The 17,558-nt window shown below is 38.2% G+C and overlaps 1 protein-coding gene across 7 annotated transcripts in view; it reads left to right on the top strand.

Annotated features, from left to right (window-relative positions):
- Positions 1-17,558, top strand: part of nrxn2b (neurexin 2b) — a 960,343-nt gene that overhangs the window by 556,677 nt on the left and 386,108 nt on the right. For all 7 annotated transcript variants that reach the window (XM_047385485.1, XM_047385484.1, XM_047385482.1 and 4 more), the window contains 2 exons: positions 1,037-1,210; positions 6,296-6,415. In XM_047385485.1, coding sequence (XP_047241441.1) covers positions 1,037-1,210; positions 6,296-6,415 — 294 coding nt within the window. The remainder of the gene's footprint in view (positions 1-1,036; positions 1,211-6,295; positions 6,416-17,558) is intronic.

The following is a 17,558-nucleotide window of genomic DNA, read 5'->3' as shown; positions in this document are numbered from 1 at the left end:
GAACTTATATTCAAATGGCATTTCCTTAGTATTACTTGGTCTGTCATTTTTATGTATTTTTTTCTTGCCACTGACCAATTTTGCCCCAGGAGATGCTGCTCAGTCTCCTCAGCTTTTAACATGTGGTTAACTGGGTTTGAGAAAAGTGCTATAATATTCTAACAAATCATCCTAAAAATGTCTTGATGTCAAAAAAACATTTTCAGACTCTTTATATCTGTAGATGTTCACTGAGATTCTTAACTTTTGTTAGCTTGCACCTTTTTCTATTCTGATATGACTATCAGAATAGAAAATAATTCTATCTGAGAATTTGGTTCATAACGTGTTATTTTTGCAGTTCAGAAGAATCACGTGTGGACACAACCTACAGAAAGAATACCAAGAGTCTTTTTTCTCGATGTTGTAATTGCTAATGTTTACTGTTCTAACTGTTTTGCACTGAGGTCAGTCCTATATGGTAGTCAGCTCAGCCTCAGCAGAGAGTACCTGAAAAATTGGGTGGGGACAGGGTCCAACCTGTCTTGCTGTTTATCCGGTTCTTATTCTGGACTTTCAGAATATCTGTGTTAACTGGCATTTATGTCACCAAACCCTATTTTACCAGCAATCCTTTACATCTACATACCTCTTCAATGAATTAGAATATTATTGAAAAGTCAATTTATTTCAGTAACTCAATTCACTAAGTGAAACACATTATATAGATTAGTTACATTTATTTCTGTTAATAATGATGATTTTCCACTTATAGATAATTAAAGTTTAATATTAAAATATTACATTATTAAAAAATACATTTTAGTACAGAAATGTGGACTTAATGAAAAATAATACCTGCTTAAAGTTTATTTTCAAAACGTATTTTTAATTTGATGAAGGAGCCTCATCAGAAAATATATTCTAGTTCTACATCAAAAACAAAACATAAACAACATCTCTTGGAATATAAAGGCTGATCTATTGTACTGATCTGTAGGAACGTTTTATTCACTGTTTTTGTAAGTTTTAATCACTTAATGCTTTGTTTTTGTAGGAGAGCTGTACATCGGTGGCGTGACAAAGAACATGTACAGCAATCTGCCCAAACTGATTGCATCCCGGGATGGGTACCAGGGCTGTTTGGCCTCTGTGGACCTGAATGGGAGACTCCCTGACCTGATCGCAGATGCCCTCCACAAGGTGGGGCAGGTGGAACGAGGCTGCGATGGTAAGAGAAGCTTCTTTTTGTCGCCATCATTCATCCATCTATTGTCTTTGCTTGCGTATCCTTCCAGGGTTGCAGGGGAGCTGGTGCCTATCTCCAGCTCCCATTAAATGTGAGACAGGGTGAACCCTGGGCAGGTCGCCACTCCGTCACAGGTCTGGCCACCGCCAGATGTACAAATAAAACAAATACTCAAATGAATACCTTTTTGCTACTGCGCTCCTTTGTTTCTTTGTAGGAAAGGCCATTTGTTAATTGTCTCCCCTGTGAATTACCAGGGAAAAAAAATAAAATGCCATAGATTTCAAGAGTTATTATTCAGTCCGTAATAAGCTGGGACTGTAACTAATCACAGTAATTCTTTCTACCTACACTAATTTATCCAAAACTGCTGTTTTAACAGTTTGCATGAGAAGTTTGACAAAGTGACAGAAATGCTGGATTGGACTTTCAGAAAACATTGCATTCATTATAACACCATAAATCAGTGGACTAATCACACACATTCCCACTTCAGCTAAGATAGCAGTAAAAACGCAACCATGACGGCACTCAGAAGTATTTGCAATAATTGTTCATTCTTGATGTAGTTTTATAACCACACAGATTCTAAATGCTCTGGACAGTCTGTAGTGTCTTTCCATTGTATGTTGTCCTAGTTATTCCAGAAATCCCGCAGAAGGCAGGAATTCTCCCTTTTATGTTGCTGACAGTGTGGTTAATCTCAGTAACACCCCACTTTTGTTGCTTTGTGCTTCTTTCGTCTTGCCTTTGTACCGTTTTTACCTCCGCCATGCTTGGGTTGCTGCATGTCTCAGGCTAAATGGCTTTGGTGTCAGTTAATCCTGGGTATAACAGTCGTTTTTGGCTATAGCAGTCCCCCTTTCACACAACCTACCCTGAGCCGCAGCCCACCATGTCTCAGCAGCATACTGAGCACAGGAGAACCCAGGCTTAATTTCCCAGTGGGGCACACTGGTTGAAACAGCACAGACTAAAGCTTTTCAAGGAGTTTTTTTTTTTTTTTTTACTCTTGCTCCTAAATGCCACTGTTTCTGCCAGCCAGCCTTATTACCTGCCTACACTTACAACCCACAATTACTTTGCTTCAAACACAGTTTAAAACTGCAATAAGTTATCTCACAGGTTCCTGCAGGCTTACACAATGGTTGTTAATGATCAGACTCCCAGGAAACTGAACTCTAATACCCGAGCAGACATTTGGAGGTTTGGATTTCTTTCTCAAAAATCAGTGCACTTAAACCCAAGGCTGTTAGAAAGGCAATTATCCCCCTGTCGATATCACATGAATATGTTAAAAAAAGCAGTCATATCATTTTACAACAATTACAGGAATAATTTATTTGTCCTTAAGATTATTCTTACTTATAGTTCCTCTTACTGAAGTAGGAAGAGAGGTCAAAGGTGACTGCCAGTTCAGATGTTTTTATTACAAAGGTCAAATAGCAGCTATTGCATCAAGGCTTTCCTTTTGTTCCCTACAGACTAAACATTCTTCTGCAGATGACAAACAAAGAAGGAAAAGTAGAGTGAGGGATACACATTATAGCTCAACAGGGAAAAGAAAGAATGAAAAACAGCACATATGAATTTCGACATAAAAGCATTGAGAACTAGACTAGAAACATGAGCATTTGTGCCAGTGCCAAAAGCAGAGACAAAATCTAATTCCAAGATTTAATAGGATGTTTCATTTTAAGGCTCTTTTATTCTGGGGCATAAACCAATTTCCAGCAGGGTGCAGTTTGTACATAGGCAGATGTTTCATTTAAAAGCAAGCCGTTTCTTGGAGAGCAGAGCTGACTGCAGAAGGGGAATCATGATGTGTTTACTCGGGTTTTGTTGTCATATTAAGGTTGTACCCCCTTAATATAGCAGGATTTTCTCAAACATTTAGAGCAAACAGCAGATGGAAATTCACACTCTGACAAACCCAGTTCAACAAGGATCTTAGGTAAAACTAAAATCCGGTTTCTAGATTAAAGAGGTTGGAAGAAGTAATTACATGGTGTTCTATTTGTGTTCTGTTGATTAGGAGCGCCAAATAATTATCAAGGAAAAAAGTGATAGTTGTTTTGTAAAACTGATTGGCAACTAGTTTATTTCTTTATTTCGCGGAAACAGTGGGGTTGGGGTTTTCTATTTAACTCGGCCATTTGTAAATGGCACATTGCAGATGCTGTTTATCTGTGCACAAACAAATTAGTCTGGAACTGAACCACCTCGTTTATGTTTAATTGAGACTGTAATGAGAAGCCCCACTGCCATCAACACAAAAGCCACTGCACACTTAAAAAAAAAATATATATATCCCACCTAAGACTTCATCTGCATCCTAATCAAACATCTATCGTTCAGCATTTTTACTAACAATGTCCTACGATCAACTTTATTTCCTTTTTTGTCACTCACTTATAGTACCATCTTATTAAGCAATAAATAGTGAGCATTGAGGATTAATAAATAAGTGCATGTTGGGTCAGTAGCCAGCATAAGCTGTGGAAGAAGTTAATTATTAACCATCTATCATTGTTAGCTGGAGCTAGCGAACAGAGGTCCAGTGGTCACACTGGCATATAGTATGAGGAGCATTTCCTCACAAAAATATGTTAAATGAACACAACAGTAAAATTCAATTGCGAGCAGCAGGCTGTGTGGAATAGGGGCTGACACCACAGTCATTTGTCTCTTTCTGTGTTTGTAATAACCCATGGCATTGGATATCTTCTGTTTACAGGTGTAACTGAATGTATTAGATTATTCAATTCAAATTCAAGGTTACTTTATTAATCCCAAAGGGAAATTAAATGTTGTCGTAGCTCATATTATGAAGGTTTCCTCAAAGAGCCGTTGTAGATGCTGATGGCTGTGGTCAGGAAGGATCTCCTGTAGCGCTCCGTCTTACAGCAGATCTGAAGAAACCTCTGACTGAAGACTCTGTTGTTGTAGGACAGTCTCATGAAGAGGATGCTCAGGGTCCTCCATAATGTTCTTCATTTTATGAAGAATCCTTCTTTGCACAATGATCTCCAGAGGTTCTAGAGGAGTCCCCAGAACAGAGCCAGCCTTCTTTATCAGCTTGTTGAGCTTTTTTAAGTCCCTGGCTCTGATGCTGCTTCCCCAGCAGATGATGGTAGAAGAGATCACACTTTCCACAACAGACTTATAGCAGATATGCAGCATCTTGCTGCAAACACCAAAGGTCCTAAGCTTCCTCAAGAAGTACAGTCTGCTCTGTCCCTTCTTGTAGATGGCTTCACAGTTGCATCTCCACTCTAGTCTGTTGTCCAAGTGAACACCGAGGTATTTATACTCCTCCACCACCTCCAGCTCTTCTCACATGATGGAAATAGTTTTTGACCTATTCCTGTTTCTCTTAAAAGCTACAATGAGTTATCAATTAAAATAATCATCAAATCTAAAACTTGTACATTACAAAGATTAATTACAGACAGATTAATAGAGTTCAAGTGTTTGTTCATTTGCAGGGTTGCGGATGATGGCAGATGAAAACCAACAGTTATTTTCTCAAAAAAAAAGAACATTACATAAGACAGTTAGATGAAGGATTTTTTTTCCAAATGTTGTTATGTTATGGCCTTGCTGACTTTGAACATGATAAATAACAGTGGACCAACACCAGCAGATGACATGGCTCTCCAAATAATCCCTAAATGTAAAAATTACACACAGCACCTTATGCAGTTTGGATCCTGCTCCTCTCCACTATTTGTCCAGACCTTGATTATCTAATGAAATGTACAATTTCCTCTCATCTGAAAAAAGAACTTTGGACCATAGATCAACAGTCCAATAATTTTTTCCTTCTAAAGGCCAGTACACACTGCGATTTTGGGCCATTGCAGACGAAGGACAAAGATTGTAGGAAAATCGTTGAGAAATTTTTGGTCGTGGCTCTAAATCTGAGGTCTTAGGTCGCACTCTGAGAGGGGTTCAATGATGGCCTTTGTTACGTGTTTAATACCAAAGAGACCCTGCAATAAATATCTGACGGTGTCACAGTGTGACAGCTGCAACGACCTTCAACAACCTCCGTCTACTGGTCCGCCTGTAGATTTGTAGCAGGAAATGACGTAATGATTAGCTGGTCAACCAGCGTCTCAAGTTTACCCCCTTTCCCCAGCCACAACCGCATCCACATCCACATCCTCCTCCTTCTTCTTCTTTTTTTTCTCCTTCTTATTTGTTTCAAGGCACATAATGCCGCACCAACAAGGGCTGCATTCTTCATTGTGTGATGTGGTTGTCTCTGCGGGACACAGATGGATGATGTATGCTGATGCGGCGTATGCGGATGACTTTCTTCATTGCCTTATGTTTTAACCGATTTAGTAGTAAACGGTCATTGCATAATGTGCACACGTGAAACTTGATGTCGCACCAAAGTCTATTAGATCCACATAGTGTGCCATGAAATAGTCTTATAAGATTGCTAAAATCACAGCATGTAAGAAGGCAATTAGGCCAAGTAACTTTAAATGCCCATTGCTTTTTTCTACATTCTGCTCAATGTTGCTAACCCTATGGCTCTTAGATCAAGCCTGCCATGGAAGTGCATTGGATTGCATTTGTATTATGTATTTTCTGAAGGTCAGCTCACTAGACAAAGGGCAGATTTCTTGTTTTTGCATAGATTAGAAACTTTAAAAGGTACATAAAAATAAACACCATATGGTGCTAACTGTTAGGTTAATTGGTAACTCTAAATTGCCCTTAGGTGTATGAATGAGTGTGTGCGTGGTTCTTTGTGTGTTTCCCTGCGATGGACTGGCGACCTGTCCAGGGTGTACCCTGCCTCTTGCCCATAGACTGCTGGAGATAGGCACCAGCTCCCCCGTGACCCACTATGGAATAAGCGGTAGAAAATGACTAACTGACTGACTGACTAACTGACTGACTGACTGACTGACTGGTGCTAACTAAATGTTTGAAATTCTGCTGTGATTTTCCAGAGAAGTGGACTACCAACAGAATACCTATGATCTGTACATTTACTGTGCCTCACACATTTTAATTTCATGCTCCTGGCTAATTTTACTCTCTCAGGACCCAGTACCACCTGTACGGAGGAGTCCTGCTACCATCAGGGGGTCTGTCTCCAGCAGTGGGAGGGCTTCACCTGCGACTGCACCATGACGTCCTACGGAGGCTCATTTTGCAACGACCGTAAGTGTTGAAAAGTTTTTATTACTGCAGTTTAAATGTGAATGGACTTGAATGAATGAAGATAAGTTGGGAAATTGCCTTTTGGATTTAATATTGTTGGACATGCTTTATTTTTAGAGTTGCAAAAAATAGAACAGAAGGAATAGAAGGGCAACTTCTATTGGTGAGCCTTTGATCTCTTCATTACTAAAATTATTACCTTGTACAGTTTAGTCGGACCTTGTTGCTCTCTAATTGCTCATGCTATAACTGCAGAATCTACTTAAATATTACAGCTAATATATTAATCAACTAAGTAATCCTTGTTAAGAGCTAGTTTGCTGAGGGGCTGCAAGAATCATTCATTTTATGTAGGCTTTGTTACACATTCCTAGTCAAACCTTGTACAGGTCAAAATTCACCATGAGACTGGTTCCTCGGATTCTGCAGTACTGCAAACCCATGCTGAAAGAAACTTATTGAGTGCTAGTGTTCCTGTCATGCAGTGACATTCTGGGAGGTTTGCACCCAAGCTGTGACAAAAGTAAAACAACTCAACGTAAATAAAACGGAGTAATCACAAACTGGTGCTCATTTAAATGTTTTTAAGTGCCTCCATGTGAGTCCGTTCACTTTGCGTTTGCAGTCAGTACATCATAAATAATGCTTTTAGTGAGGGTTCAGTGTTGAGCACGCGGACACGCATTCTGCGCTCAGAAGTTAGTTTCATTAAGGCAGACCTTTCATTTTCCTCTCAGTATTCACTGAACATTTAAAATGACATGGTAAATAAAGATGAATAACTTGACCTCTTGTCAGGGAGCGGTATCAGATATTAATTGGAAAACATTACTTTAGCCTGAAGGAAGCTGATTGAGAGGTTCATCCACCACCCTTCTTCGCCGTACATATTATGAATTCAGTATTAGTTCAGTGGACCAGCTCATATTAAGGTGCTGCACTTGATATTGAGTGGGCCTCTGTCTCAGCTTGTGAGCACACATGTTCATGGCTCTTGAGTGTGTTTTGTGTTATGCCATTCTGTGTGGTAACATAGAACACCTGCCCTGACCGTCTAATATGCGTGTTTGTATTAATAGAGGTGGTGGATGATTACCTGTTTCTCTGTTTTATTTGCGGTAGTGTTGGCGGGTTTGCTGCAGGTTGTGATTAATGCCAGTGTCTGATTAGAGAAAAGATTTAGGAGTTTAAGAAATGTAGGAAAAAAGAAAAGGAGGTTAATCACTCCTTGTAGGGGGCGGAAGCACCATTGCCGTTTTCTTTTTCAGAGCAACCATCCTAAAGTGTGTCGGATTATTGTTCATGCTGGCATATTTCCTGAAAGTGATGTGTGTGTGTGTGAGCGCTTTGAGAGTGAGTAGACAGAGGGACATTCACCAGCAGCCTGATTTAGCGTATTGTCTAAGTAAAATTAAGGGCTAAACTGTCAAACTGTACCACAGGAATGGTAAGTATAGTATTCAGTTCCATGTTTTAAAACCAAGACATATGAGACAATCAGCAGTGACTTACACCTGTCATCTTGTCTTCATAATAATTGTGGTTTTAAAAAGAGATGGACAGCTGGTCAAAGTTCACTCACAGCTTGTGCTTTTACAAAGTTTTAATTATGACCTGTTGCCACACTGCAGCACCAAACATGTGAGAGGACATTTAGCATATCTGCCTAACTGATGATGAATTGAAAGAAAGATCAGAGAAGTTTTAGGTCTCTGCATTGCCATTTTGTTTCTTATTTATCTCTCAAACAGCTAAAACAATACATAACCATCAACAAAGTTCTAAAGCTTTGAATATATTACTAGAATTTCATGTTGTCTCTAATGTGGAAAGCAGTGTGGCTGCCCGTTTTAAATCTGCATGCTTTGTTGCTGCTTGTTTCGATTGTTGCTTGTCTTTTTCCTCCCTCATAACAGCAGCACATATTTTGAACGACTCTCCTGTCATCTTTAATGCCAGCTTGAAGCAGAAAAAAAAAATTCATCTCTTGAACTTGAGATCTTGGCGTTAACTAAACTTTGGCTTTTTCCCTACATGACGTTCTGTCTCTTTACTCTTTGTTTTTGCCTTCTCTTCATCTTTTGCCTATATGCTTTATCTCATTGGACTGTTTCACCAAATTTTCTTGGAATATGCTAATGTTCAATGGCATTTTCTTGAACCAGCTCTCAAACCCAAGGTAGGACCTATCACAGTGCATCACGCAGAACTTTCCCATTTTTTCACAGATTTTCTGGATGGAATTTTCCTACACAACTGTCTCACCAATGACAAAGACAACTTGCACTTTTCACTAAAAAACAGAATAAGTATCCTTAATTTATTAATACAAAGTATTTTCTAGCCTTTATTTTTTCCTTTTAAATGTTTAATAGTTGTTTTACTGTGGCATAATCACTACAATATAAAAAGTAAAAAGAAACACACTAGTACACCATTCATGTCAGAGGTAATACACTTGACTCATAGAAGAAAAAAAGAAACATAATTACTTTAATGGTGCCTTTAAAAATAATCAAGACATGAAAGTGATTGGCATTTCTTTTGATTCCCACTGCATAATAAGAAGCAAGCTGCAGGCTGTTGTGCGAATGAGCTTTCCAGGTGACAATTACAGTAAAGAGCAGCATTACTGGTGTTCGTTCCTGCTTGTGTGGACTTAAAACAGCAACAAGCTTTATCAAAACACAAGAGCATATTATTAAACCGGCTGCAAAAAACTCACTCTGCCGCTCCCTTCCAGCTTCATGCAGTCACACTCACACATTTATAGTTTTCATGCTGTAAACATTATCCAGTGTAGAAAGGCTTTTGTGTTATTTCCTCTATTTGAGCCCTGAATCATTTGTTTTACTTTGTGTGGAAGGGTTGTCAAAATTATTGACTCTGCAGTTATTATTTATGAATGCAGATACACACTTCAGCAGAGTAGATGATTCACACACAGATAAAGGATTCCATTTTCTAGGATTTGTTTTTTCTCCTTTTACAAAATGGGGTCTTCTGTTGTTTGTTAACCATATCAACAGTACTTTACAAACAAATTTTATGACCAACACAAAGTAATGCATTTTGATGTGGAAGAAACAGCACAGAAATTAAATTCTAAAAAGTGTCTGACCTGCTTTCCTGTCCCTGCTGCACAAAAAGCATCCCCACAGCATGATGCCACCACCACCGTGTGTCATGGTAGGGATGGTGTATTCAGTGTGATGTGCATTGCTAGTTTTCCCCCACATAAAATGTTTTGCTTGTTAGGCCAAAAAAGTTTAATTTCAGTCTCAACTGAAAGGAACAACCCCTCTCATAGGGCTTGTTTTGGCTTTCTTTTAGCCACTTTCTCATGAAGGCAAGATTTGTGGAGTGCACAGCTAATAGTTAGCTAATAGTCTTGCCAACAGCATGTCCCATCTGAGCTGTGGATATCTACAGTTGCCATAGTTCTATTGTCGGTCTGCAACTAACAATTATTTTGCTAATCGATCTATCTGTAGGCTATTTTTTTTTGTCAATCAATTAATAATCGGATGGCAAAAGGTGCTTATAGGTGACTATAAAGCTATGCCACTTGAGGAGTTCTGGATAGAGCATATTTACAAAATGTATATATTTTTTGTACAATTTTGGGCTAATTACTGTTGTTAGTGGGTTGTTCTTTCAGCAAATGGCATGTTTTAGGGTCTGTCCACCCCAGTTAACAATTATTTAATTCAATAATCGATTAATCACAATTAATACTATTAATTGTTTCAGCCATAGTTTATTGGCTGTTTCTTGATTAATACTCTCCTTCCCCGACCTGTCAGTTAAGTGAACACCACCTGGTCTTCATGATGCTTTTTGTTCACTGATGTTCTCTAACAAACCTCTGAGGCCTTCACAGATTAGATTTATATGTGCACAGATTAATTAAAACACAGCTGGATTACATAACTTCTAAAGGTTTTGGGTTGGAATGGATTTTATTAACGTGCATCAGAAAGAAGGCCCAATAGGAATGCATTTTAAGCTTCTCACATTTTTGTTTTTAAAAAGCTTGGGAAAGCATTTACCATTTTCTTACACTGCATAATTATGCTACTTTGTGGTCTATTTAAAAAAAATAGAATAAATAAACTACACCAAAGTTTGTCTATGTAATGTGACAAAATGTGAAGAAGTTTAAAGGCTATAAATAGTTTATCAAGACACTGCACATATAAACCATTGTTAATTTCTGATTATTTTTAACAAGATGGGTATAAATAGTCATATCTCATATGCATAATGAGAAATTGTTTCCTTGCCAGTCTTATGTTATCTAAATGCAGTTAGAGGTATATCTACATTGCACCAGGATTACTGAGAGGGAAAAAAAAAAAAAATTAAACGAGCTATTACCGTACCACTTGTTGACATCCTTTGATTTTTGGTATGCCTCCAGGCTAATTGATACCTGTATTAATTTTTCAAGTCACTCAACACTCAAAGGAAAAGCAGACCACTAAATAATATGTGACACAATGGAAAACGGGGTGATTAAAAATAAAAACAGGATTATCCCGAGGTTATCTGCACCTGCTGAAAGTTTTGATTACAGCTAGCTGTTTCCTGTAAACCACATTGTTTTTCAGATTCTGCAATTGCAATTCTGCAAAAATATATACATGATCCCTAATTGCAATCCCATTAGGGTAAAAATGTTGCCTTTCATCCTCAGGTTAAGAGGGATGTTTTACCTTTGCCTGATAAATTTGTCCCTTTGGATGAGCTCGCCTAAATGCAACTCAACTATTTATTCCGTGGCTGATGGGAATGTTCACATGTATCTGAAGTAATTCAGAGGCTTTGACATTTAGGTTCTGAATTTATCTGTTAGACTGTGTGTGGTGTATGTTTTAAAATCTTACCACTCTGCACTTAGAGAGGCTTGTAACAAGATCCACATGATGAAAACTGGCCTGAAACAAATAAACTACATTCCCTCTTTTTTGTTGACTCCACCTTAACAATGAAACTTGGGCACACTCCAGGAGTAGTTCTTCTAGATGTATTCATTGTTTGAGAAATTTTCTTCTTTTCTATTCTGATCATTAATACCAGCATGTGGATTGCTGTAACTTTGAAAAAGTGCTGTGATTTATATTACTTGCAAGTATCTAGTGGTTTCCTTTACTGTAACACCTTGCTTATGCTCATAGCTGTCTTTATGGAATAACAAATAGAAGAGAGCAGCCTCATACCCTTTCTTGATCAAACACATCTGATAGCATTTGTTATTCCCCAGCAGCCCTCAGTGATTGACTGGTCTATTTGTCTCCGCATAGCCTGTAAGTGGGCCACTTGGTATTCTGCTTTATTCATCTAGAACCAACTCAGACAGAGATGCTGTGTAAGTGGTTGCAGTATGAGGACTTAGTTTCTCTCTCACTCTTTAGCTTTCTGCTTACCTGCACACGTGAGCAAGAGAAACCAGGACAGAGAGGGACAGAGAGGGTCCTTGGAGCGGACACATGTTGGTGCATTTCTTTGTTTAACTGCATTTAACTGGACGTTAGCACATCGCGTGCATATGCTCAATGAATCCAGCCGCTCGTGCATGGTGCTGCCAAGCATACTAACTAAGGGAAGAATGCCAGTGTCTTTGCAGCACTGCTGATTTCAATCCGCCTCCTCTCCCAATAGCTTATCTCTGTTGCTTTCTTCTTTACCATTCAGACTCTCAGCATAAGATTTACGGTGGTTTATTTCTGCTATACCAAAGATTGTCTCTGATGCAGCACTTTAACCCAACATTGACGTTATGCAACCATATTGAATGTGGAAGTTGGGAATGGGTGTGTTGTTCCAAATTTCTGACTCGTATTTCCAACTTTCAGGGGCGTTCCTGTTGACATTTCTTACTCGGAGGTCAAAAATCCTGACTTTGGAGTACAAATGGAATGCACCATTCGTCTTCTCCATATTATACCAAGAACACATGCTGTTACATATGAATAAGGCTGATTTCTTTAAATTATTATTATTTTTGTTTATGTGCCTTATATAAGAAAAGGAGCTGTCTTTAATCTAAAACTTCACATCTTTTTAAATAACTAACCCAGTTTAGCAGAGTTTATTGCAAGGTTCCAAGAATTTCAACTGGTGGTGTCATGCAGGGGTTTATTTATTACATTAACGTTTATTATTTCTTTACAAAGGTGTCACTAATTATTTGATTTTCTTTCCTGTTTTACAGTTTAAATGCAAAATTAAGATGATCATTTTAACACTTGATTCAGTAATTGCTGAACTAAAAAAAAGGGCAGTGCAGAACTTAGAGGTGAGAGTATCCATGACTAGGTCTGCACCAGTATAAAATTATTTATAATAATGACGAATAAAAGTACCACAGTTGTACAGTATCACCTCAAAAAGGACACCAAGAAGGTCTGGGGTTCAAATCCCTTCTGTGACATTTCCAGAAATGGACACAGACCCACTTACAATAATGTAAACTATTAAAATTAAAACATGCAATTTTTCATTCTAACAATGTTTTTTAGGTGACAGTTTACTGCTTAAGTAATAGACTATGTTAAAATTCAGATCCGAGTCAATGATGGGGTTTTTTGCGCACTCTGGGGTCTATAGCCTAATCAAGTATAGTTGAATCCTGATTTCTAACCTTGCATATCTGAAAGTATAACAAGCTAAAGTTAGCTCTGTCTTATTACACAGGTTGGCTGCTCAGATAGAGCCTGCTCGATTGCTCCACAGCCTGTAGCTTGGCAAGCAAAAATTTGGAGTTTGCAAATGGGTGGCACTCCATTAGTTTCCACAACATGACTGCCTGTGTTCTTCAGAGCAGAAAAATCTCCAGTCAGCTGGATTAGTCTTTCCTGTAAGCAAGGATAATGTGTAATAGCTCTCTTTCAGCCAGCTCACCAGCAGTGAGAAGTAAAAGTTGAAGAATGGGCACCACTTGTTGCTCTGTGTAGCCCAAAGCCACCTTTTCTGGTCACAATCAGCTCTGTTATGCACTTTTAAGTGGATTCAGTGTATATAACAGCAGCTTTCTGTGACATCTGTATAATTGCTCTAACATCAGTAGAATATGACATTTTCAGTTCGCAAACATTCATAGAAATTAATGCTATTAACAACATCAAAACAATTTCAATAGATTTATACCAATGTATTTTTCTGAAAGTGATCATTCTTGAAACTGCTTGACTTCCACATTAGCATAGATCATTGGTTGCGAATCCTTTGAATCATCGTCAGAATTAGACATGTGAACTTCTTGTAACTGGAATGCTCCCGTGAGATGTGTTCTTCAGGTAAATATTCTATCTGTCTCAACCAAAAGGCTTCAGAATTTGCAAAATCACCAACACAATGTATTAAAGCCAACACATAAACTTCATATGTTGGTGAACTGAAAATTTATTTTGGTATCCTGCTGTTGTCTTAACTGTACTGTTGTTGAAAAGGAAATGCACACCTGGCCATTTATTTGAAAAGATATCCTATGGAACTTTTTTTAAATATTTGAAGTTGCTCATCAGTTCAGTGTAGCATTATAACTGTCCAGCCTTAGTGTTTAACTGAGCCTGAAGATTTCCTATTTTATGCACCACAGAACTTGTATACATCATTACCAGTAGGCTAACTACCTGCCACTTTAGTAAATGTTATTGTAGGTGAACTGGGAAGTATGGATATTTATTACCTTTATATAGTAAATTTAATATGTATTTTATATGTAGTTTTATGTTCTCTATTTCCTTACTATTTCTTGTATTTTTAGTAGGTTTGTTACATATCTGAACAAGTCGATGTCAGTAATTCTGAAGGATTCAGCCCAGCTCTCTAATTATTGTTTTTGTTGCTTTTGCTAGCCTACTGTAAACGCTTGAGAGCTTTACAGGCTTCAAGAAGCATCAGTCACGCTGAACCCTTCTCACTATATCTCCTCGCTAAACCTTAATAAAACCTGATCACTGAAATGCATTCACTCCCATCCTCTCCTGCAACTCCGCAGGTCTCTATTCATTTGGTCCATTACATAAGAATACAGGATAGTCAGGGATTTGTGGGCCAAAGTGGGAATGCACATTACACTTGTTTTTTGCCTTATTGTCAGCTGTCAGGTTGCTTTTTATGATGGAGGTCATGCTGACTTCAAGATGAACTTGGTGCTTAACTGAGCATGGATCAGGACACACAGATAAATTAAGGGGAGGATTATCCCTCTCAGATTCCCATCACTGGCTCCAGTGGTTCTGGCCAAACTTGGTGGGTTAGGTGGAGCGTGACTGGAGCTGCGAACAAAATCTCTACAAAACTGTCTCTGTGGGACATTGGCATTCATTCAGAGAAAGAACATAAAACAGTTTGAAACTAACATATACACTTTGGCATTTTAATATTATATATGCTCCAGGGCTACTTTATTACTTTTAATTAGATTTAGGACTCATCTCTCTCTAAATCCTCTGTAGCTCTCATATTTTCTTTTCCTTACCATCCAGGCTCAAAGTGTGACTGTCCAGTCCCAGCAATTAACTGCCACCTCATTAAGTCCAAAATACAGTGTGAATACTGTATTTCCATTTGTTTCCAATATAAAAATGCAGGCACATATATACAAAGTCTATCTCGTTTTCTCAGTAATGATGTGTATAACAAATTAGATACAGAGCTACATCTCCATTTGCAGACACTGAATGTGAAGTATGGGCAGAAAAATGAAAGCAGTGATGGAAAGCAGTGGATGGTGAAAGAGAGTAATGGAATAGTGTTTGGGCATGCAAAGGCAATTTAAGCTTCCTCAGAAGAGAGTGCCGTTAAGCCCACTGGACTTCAGAAGTCACCATGTCAAAACATTGAGGGCAGCCGGCCATATTTTGTAGCCTCTGATTCTGAGGGCAGAAACTGTAAGCTAAAGGGCTGCCATATAACATGACTTATCTGGAATAAATGCTTTCGCTATGGTTGTTGGCAGACTAATATTTTTGTGGTAGAATGTCAAAAAATATAGCCCCTGATGCAATTTTAAAACTTCCAGTCAAGATCCAAAAAATGGAAGAAATTTAACTGGTTTTCTCCCCAGATTTGTAGTACTTATACCAGTCTGAAGTATAACAACAATTATCCTACTTTTCATATGACCTTCATCCTAAACAGTGACAGAAACTTTTCTTGGTCTAGAATAGGTTTTGGGATATATTTAACCACTAAACACTTTTTCCCTTCTCTGTTTGGTTTTAATTAAAGAATGCTGTAGCCTTTTAACTACATCTGCATTAAAGGCCAATTAATGGGGCTTTGCAAATGCACTGAACCACTCCAGCCACTTGCAAGCATTATGAAAAGCCTTTCACAATGCTCTGGAATAGGAACAAGTGTTTCTTTGTGTTTGTGTGAACGTAAAACTAAAAAAAAAAAAGAATGGAAAATGAATGGAAAACAGGAATAAGCAATCATTAATATCAGGTTCCCAGGTCATAAATTTATTATCACATACATTTTTTTTGAACATTTTGTACATAACAGTGTGGCGCATCCCAGTAGTTCCAGTATTCTCCAGCTGATTGTATTCACTATTGCAAATGCACTTTCAAAGTGCACTTTTGAGTGTCTACATTATTGCTGATTAACCTTACTGTATCACTGACTGCTGTTTCTTTTGTGTCTTAGCAGTGATTTGTAAACAGTGTCAGGTGCTAAAATGGTGTAGATGGCATCCAAAACAAGTTCTAAAAATCAGCATTTTTCTATTGATTCCAAACAGTGGCATGTTAGTCCATCTAGGTTTATGGGAAGAGAATATATTGAAATTATTACCCGAATGCTTCTCTGTAGGCCATGCCGGGAAACTTTCCCATTTATAGAATTATTTTACCAAATTGGTGGTGGTGGGGGGGAATTTGTTATAATGTGTACCTGCACATTTCAGTCTTTAACCTCACAGGTCATGTAGCAACTTCAGTGGTTTTAACTATTAATATAGGCCTGAAGCACTGAGACAACCAGGTGTATGTGGCACCTCAGTAGATCTGGAGGATAGGACAATATGTTTTTTGTGTTGTCCTGAATGCGATCTCAGGTGAAAACCTTTAGATATATGCTGCCTGAATAAGCCTAATTAATGTGTTTACTGCTAGATTTCATTCCAAAACTGTTTCTTCAAAAATGGAAGGGAGCTTAATTTAAACAGACGCACGCTGCAAGAAACCTAACTGTATTTATATCTCACTGCTACAGACTGTTAGGTTTAAGCAGCCTTAAGCCTCCATCTGACCAATGTATTGCCATGCAACGTTTTCTGCTGCATTTGATTTGATTCATATTGAATTAAGGGGATTCAGTAGTGTTACAAGAATTAAAAAGCCCAAATAAGATTCAGTTCCTTCACCCTTCCCCTTTTATGGTTGGAAAATGATGATCTTAAGTCTTTAAGCTTTTAAGAGAATACCACTGGAAAATTGAAACAACCAATCAAACTTGGAGCCATAGGAAAAAGTGCTCCACAGATGGTGCAAGTTTTTCCATCACACTTATTATCTACTTTGAGAATGTATGCACACCCTGGCTTATATTTATTTAAATGTCCCTTAGCATGACCACCAACTATCCGTGGCTGTCAACAAGTTTCTATCTTCTATCTTGTTAAATAGTTCACCACCATTCCTGGTAGAACTGGTGTTGATCATTGAAGTTTTTGGTTTTTCTAGGATGAACCATAAAGGTCAGCAGACAGCACATGTGATTTGCTGTCACTTTAAAATTTATTGTTTACCCTTACAATACAATACTGTCAATGGGATTGTTGACATCCCAAATACGTTTTGTGTTCCTACAACATAAACAAGATTGGTAAACAGTCTGATGCTTGCTTTATGGCCATCCTTCTTATGACAAATACTCAAATTTCAGCTTAGAATGTCAGTGTTCCCTTAGGGCATTAGCACAGTGTGAGACCTTTCCTTGAGTTGACATGGTAGATCATCCAGGCTGACACACTCAGACACAGATGGAGTGCATATATAGGAAAACAGACATCTCTGGGGGTTGACTTGTCAATAACATGACCTGACAGTCTCCTCTTCACCTTGTCTTTCCTCTACATCCTGTCCTTTTCCTAAATGCGTTTACCTTCCTGACCTTTATGCCACGT

This window comes from Girardinichthys multiradiatus, chromosome 14 (assembly GCF_021462225.1).
Source record: "Girardinichthys multiradiatus isolate DD_20200921_A chromosome 14, DD_fGirMul_XY1, whole genome shotgun sequence".
Taxonomy (NCBI): domain Eukaryota; kingdom Metazoa; phylum Chordata; class Actinopteri; order Cyprinodontiformes; family Goodeidae; genus Girardinichthys; species Girardinichthys multiradiatus.
The sequence above is the reverse complement of the archived record's forward strand: the minus strand, read 5'-3'. Positions and strand labels throughout refer to the sequence as shown.